Source organism: Coloeus monedula, assembly GCF_965178545.1.
Source record: "Coloeus monedula genome assembly, chromosome: 3".
Lineage (NCBI taxonomy): Eukaryota > Metazoa > Chordata > Aves > Passeriformes > Corvidae > Coloeus > Coloeus monedula.
Window position 1 is genome coordinate 38,300,677 of NC_138783.1, and position 6,000 is coordinate 38,306,676.

Sequence of the window (6,000 nt, forward strand, 5' to 3'; positions counted from 1 at the left end):
GTTGGCTTCTATATTGGGGCACTTGCTTTGTACTGCCTCTGTAAGTGCAATCTGCTTCAAGTATATTTCCATAGTACCTGCAAACTTACTGCCTTAAGTGCTGTTAGACAAATCAAGTTCCTACTTGATCTACATCTCTTTGATTGATGAATGAAATCCGAGAAATCACAGCAACTATTTTCCATATGTTTAGCCATCGTATTTGAAAAGAAACAGAAATTATAACTGCTGTGATCCTTATTTTTCTTGAAATGAAAGAGTAATAGGACAACATTCTTTCTTTTAGTCTTCACAGGCTGGAGACTATCACCCTCCATGACAAGTGGGACAAATCCCACTTTGCCTAGGACAACTTAAGAAAATCTTCCCATAACTACTTGGCTTTAGAGCTCCCTTTAAATTTGAGCTTTATCCTCTTCCTTAGTATCTTTTATTCTTCCTTAGGCCTCCACTACAGGCCACTATTGCTTTGCACTTGAAAATTAGCATTTTCCTGACCTCAAACCATGAAACCATACCATCAGTAAGCAGTGGAACTAAGAATGTGAGTAAGGAATGAACAACAGGCATCCCTCTGTCCAGCTGTCATGGATCTTTGTAACCAGGAGATTCTCAGCTGCAGGGCTTTGGCTGAACCTAGAGAGGCAGAAGAGGGAAGACTTCAGCATTTACTAGGGGGGATTTACAGGCAATTGTACCTGTGGTTGCTGTACCCTGATTCTGCTGTCCACTTCAGAAACAAATGCACATCCTTTCCTATCAGAGACATGGCTGTTGGAGAGCTATCTCCATAGTCCAGAATTCACTGTTGATAGGAAGAACCATAATGATGGCCTGCCTGGGAAGCAGGGATTGCAGTGCAGCCCTTCACTGACTGTGGTCCCATCAACTGTGTCCTAGCAGCCTGAGAGCAGGGAGAACCATGTAGTCCTGGGTGTTTGACCTCACTTCCATTTTTATATTCTTATGTTTCACAGGAATTTTAAGTAAATGGGTTTTGGGTTCTCACGGCTGAATTTTCCTCTTTAAACTGCTAATCATGAAAAGAGTTTGTGGACTTTTTCAGATGCGCCTGATAAACACCAATTCTTCTCTCTTCTGTCAGAAGTGTCAGACAGAGACACCAAATCACAAAGCTTCTCTTTCCAGACAGCCTAGGAAAAATGTCCGTTCTGAGATACTTCTTCAAGCTGCAGAGAAACTATTTCCCAGCTGGCACTCAGGACAGGGTCAATGCCAAGACTTTCCAGCTGGTGTGTGGGCAAAGTACATAATAAAATTATTAAGTAAGAGATATTTCTCATACAGAGTCTAGGTCCAAATCAGTGGCACTGAGGCAGGTACAGGTTCAAACGTGAAATTAAATCGTCACTCAGGCTGACACTGGATTCCACAGCTTTAGTGCAGAAATCATTCAACAGTCTGTTACTCCAGACTTCTGTGTTCAAATGGAAAGCCACTCTGTTGAGGAGAAAGAGGGGGGAAAATACACAATATGTTAAACCAGAATTCTTTGGCAGAGTTCTGAGGACTTCAGGGGTATAGAACACAGGGAGAGGACCCACAAGAAATCTCCAATATGTTCAAAACTTAAAAAAATGTTATAAGGCACTAGTTTTCTGAAGAATATTTGTAGCACAAATTGAAAACATCAAATTTCCAGGTGATGTCCTGATACCTACCAAAATTACTCTCTTGGTATTGAAGGGAGGGAGAGAATAGTCTGTAGGGCTTTAGACAGTGATGTCTCTCCTCCTGGTAGAGAATCTTCAGACAAAGATTAGTAAATGTTCCACTGAAACCTCCGCCCTTTCACATTCTTACTTAGATGTTACATGTATAGAGAGAGTCATTCTTGCCTTAGAATAAACTAGAAAGCTCAGCTGGGATTCACTGGAAATTCCCATAATCCCAAAAACTTTTGTTTCAAGGGTTTCCAAATACAGGGAAATACTTTTTCTCTGAACAGTACTTCAGGCTGTGCTCTCCTTCTGAAATGAGCAACTTCAGAAAATGATTGCCTGATCTTTTAGTCATAAATACTTGCTCAGGTTTCTCTTCAGATGATAGACAATTGTTGTTTGTTCTGGCTTTCAAGGCTTGGAAATACAAGAAAGTATTAAGCTGTAATAATGAAAATTTAAATTAGGCATTAGGAAATTTTCTAACATTAGTATGGAAACTTGCTTAATAAATAGATTGCAATGGAAAGTTGTGGAAATTCTACCACTGGACATTATTAGGAATTGTTTTGACAGTCTTGATCCTTCCCTGAGGCATGCTATAGTCCATGCCTCTCACTCCTAGGTATTACTATTACCTAGCTAGATTATCTAGCTAGGTAGGCCCTCTAAAAGTCTTCCTATGACACTCAGCAATTTTCTAGGCATCTCAAAATTAATTTTCACATATGAGCAGAAGTATGTTTAAGACAGGCCTCTGTACCTGCTGCCTAAGATATACTGCAGTGTAGGGTTAGAGGAAACTACTCCCAAAACATTCCAAATTTAGTCACTATGAGACTAAAATATGCCAGACCAGTTTCTACTCTTGGTATTACAAAATCTTTCCTGGAAAGCAGAAGCAACTAAACATGAGAAGAGTACAGCTCTGGGGTTTGACCCTTCATGACATGACCACTAAACGTGGAAATATCCCAAGTGTTAACGTTTTCTTGCTGCCCTGCTGAAGGTACATCCAAGAATGCTGGGACAACTCATGGGGCAAGTAAGAGGTTACCTCTAGGCAAATTAATTAGGCAGCTCTGTCTCCCTCTCTCTTTGAGAGACAACAGATCTAGCTTCCTGAAGGGCTCCTCCCCAGCAATCCAGAATTAATTCTTAACCACTTTGGGTAGTTCTTATTTAAGGAGAAGACATACTTAGCACGTATTTCATATATATAAATATGCATCTCTATCAGATGCACTCCTTAATTTCTAGCAAATGATGAGGCAAAAAGGCGATTCTCATTAGTGGTATACACCAAAGAAATATGAGATCAGCTGGCACTGTAGAAATGAAAAAATAGAGTCTTTGTTTCCTTATTACCCAAACAAGTTAGATGGAAAGCTTACAATGAACCCATCCCTATCCAGTTCCATTTAGAAAACCAAAAGACATAAAAGCAGTGATATCTGAGTAAAGGAAATACGAAATCAGGGAGCATGAATCTCATCTGAGACATGGATTAAAGAACTTTCTTTGTTTTTCTTCCTCAGAGGCCAAAAGTAAAGACAATAAAGAACATAATGAAAGAACAGACCAGAGGCTTGGAAAGCAAAGTGCTGCTGACAAAGAATGTTGCCTTTTAGACTTGCTTAGATAAAACCTTCTCTCAAAGTGCATAAAAACCAATGCATTAGGGACCTATCTAAAATCATAGTCTGTGATGTCTGACCCTCGTGTAAGGAGCTGTGGGGAGCCATGACCTGCTTATTCTAAGTGATAAACATTCTTCTCTCAACTCTGAGGGAATTCAGAAATGTCTCATTTGGGGTTTACAGTGTATTTCAAGAAGAAACACATCAAAGTACCAGTTGAATCAAAGGACATTTAACAGTTTAGGAAGACAGCTTGATCATGTGGCCAATCTACTTCCAATGACAAGTCAGTAATTGTAAGCACTGTTATCCTGAATCTCTAAGAACCTCTTACAACTTGATGTAAAGTTTCTGAAGACTGGCACCTGTGAAAATCTGCAGTCCAAGATGTGACATTTTTCTCTAGGTGATGACACCTATTAAATACATACTTCAGATTTTCCCAGTTTCTCATGCTTCTCATTGCAAGTATTTAATTTGCTCAGTATTCAATCAGTGATTTCATAACTGGTATTCAGTAAGTGAAACACATGGTGATTATTTAAGTAAAGCCTGCAAATCCAATGTATTCTTCATAATACAAAAGCCTCCTTCAAATAATTTAAAAAATAATTTAAAAGGCAATTCTATCACTGAACCCTGACATTACAAGGAGATGTATTTGTGATCTAGCCCATAAAGGAATAAATGTGCATGTAGCCATGGCATTCAGAATGTCAGGAAAAAACTCTTCATATGAGAACAATGATAATTTATGAATGAGAAATCATGAATGTGTTTATAAAGAAAATCAGAAGACAGGTGATGTCCTCCCATTTTCTTAAACTTTAGAAGATTTGCATTCTTTCTTATTATTGCTAGTACAAGGATTGAGAGAGGGGTGTTATGGCACAAAGTGATCCAATACCTTTAGGTTTCTTATTCATACATGTCAAATTAAGTCACTTTTTCTTGCCCATCATTTAAAAACACTAATTTGAAGGGATTGAGAAAAGGAATATTCTGCTTTTTCTGTGAATTTCATTTTAGGAGCCCTGTACATCAGGAGGCCTGTCTCACTCAGGAAGGATGGTAAGAAACTCAGAATTTATTTCCAGCTATCACTTACTTGTTGTACTTTGAAAAGAAAAGGGGTTTCCTATAGAAAATATCTAAATTTCATCTCAAGGTCTGCTGCAAAGAGTTTGAATGGATTGGTGCTTTAGAGCATTTCTCTAATTAGTATCTTTTAGTCTTAAAAGCTGCTAAAGAGCAGTTTTCAATGACCAAATCTGTCTCTAGCCACTGTGGAAAGAGGGATTACCCCATTCTAATACAGTGGAGCCTGGAGAAAAATTTATGGATGTAATAGAATTGACCTTTTCCATAGACCATCTGAATATTTGAACTCCTGTTTGATGTGCTGACATATAAACTTCTAACATTTTTAACTTCTAGAAAAAATAAAACCCAAGATTCTAGATTAATAACTTAATCAGTAACTAAAACTATTTAAGATACGGTTTAACTAAGATTAAAGATGTCAATCATTTTTCCCAATATATGACAATATAAAGATAGATGATTACCTTTCTTTTAATATTAAAGCTCCTATACTGTTTTTTCCTCAGCCAAACCTTAAAAATTCATGTCATAAAATTGCATTTATCTATACAAAAAAACATTGAATGTACTTAAACAAGCATAGTATCTTTAGGTGAAGAAAAAATTATTTCATATTTCTTTTGATAAAGACTTTCCAATGAATGCATCTTAGGTATTAGCAAGAAAATTAACAAAAATCGTTGCTAAAAAATTCGGAACTTGTTCCAGCAAAGATTCACACATGTCCTCTGCTATATACAACTCTGCATCCCATGACAACCATCTAAAGTCCGATTTTTGGTATGGTTTGTGTCTGAATGTACTAAATGCTCATTAAATGGAAAGAAGAATTTTCAATTAATTACTTGCAGTGAACAGAAATTTAGTATATTTTCCAGAATGTCTGGGCTTGGAGTTCATAGCACTGAAATGAGCACAGGTTTTCTTCCTTTCCTCAGAAAGCATCATATCACAGAAGCAGAGAACTAAAATTCCAGGAGGCAATCAGCAGTATCCAACACTAATTAAACTCTGTAATTCCAAAAAAGATTATTGTCCTCTGCCCTGGTCTACGTTATACAAATAACTAACATAACCTGTAGTTGATACAAAGATTTTGGAGGTTCTGCAGCAGCTTAATTCTGTCTAGTGGGATATTTAAATTTTTAATGGCCAATCTACAGCCTAATACTATGAGTATCAGAAATAATCAAACATAATGTTCATTTCATGTCATTTAGGCACATGGCTGCCTTTAAAAATGTATGCCTTTAAAAATTATGCTTTCTGGGAGAGGTGTAAAGCATTATTGTGTTATTAGCTGCTATAGGTCAGGATGTTTTTCACATCTAGAATTTGATAATGCTAATACATTGTAGCACTTGCTGGTTTTTCCTAACCATGATTTTCTATTCATTGCTCAGTCTCCCCTTGAGATGTTTTTCCCTGCAACAACAGAAAAGTTCCTTCAAGAGGAAGAGAAACACGCAAGAGAATTTGAAGAACGTTTAAATTCACACCTTGAAGAGTTGCAAAGATATTCTGAAAATACTCTAAAAAAATATGCCAGGATGCAGCAAAGCAGGCATACATAA

The 6,000-nt window shown here is 37.2% G+C and overlaps 1 protein-coding gene across 1 annotated transcript in view; it reads left to right on the top strand.

The window, feature by feature from the left end:
* Positions 1-6,000, top strand: part of DEUP1 (deuterosome assembly protein 1) — a gene marked incomplete at both ends in the record, with an annotated part of 40,351 nt that extends 34,351 nt beyond the window's left edge. The window contains one exon of the mRNA XM_082279486.1: positions 5,830-6,000. Coding sequence (XP_082135612.1) covers positions 5,830-6,000 — 171 coding nt within the window. The remainder of the gene's footprint in view (positions 1-5,829) is intronic.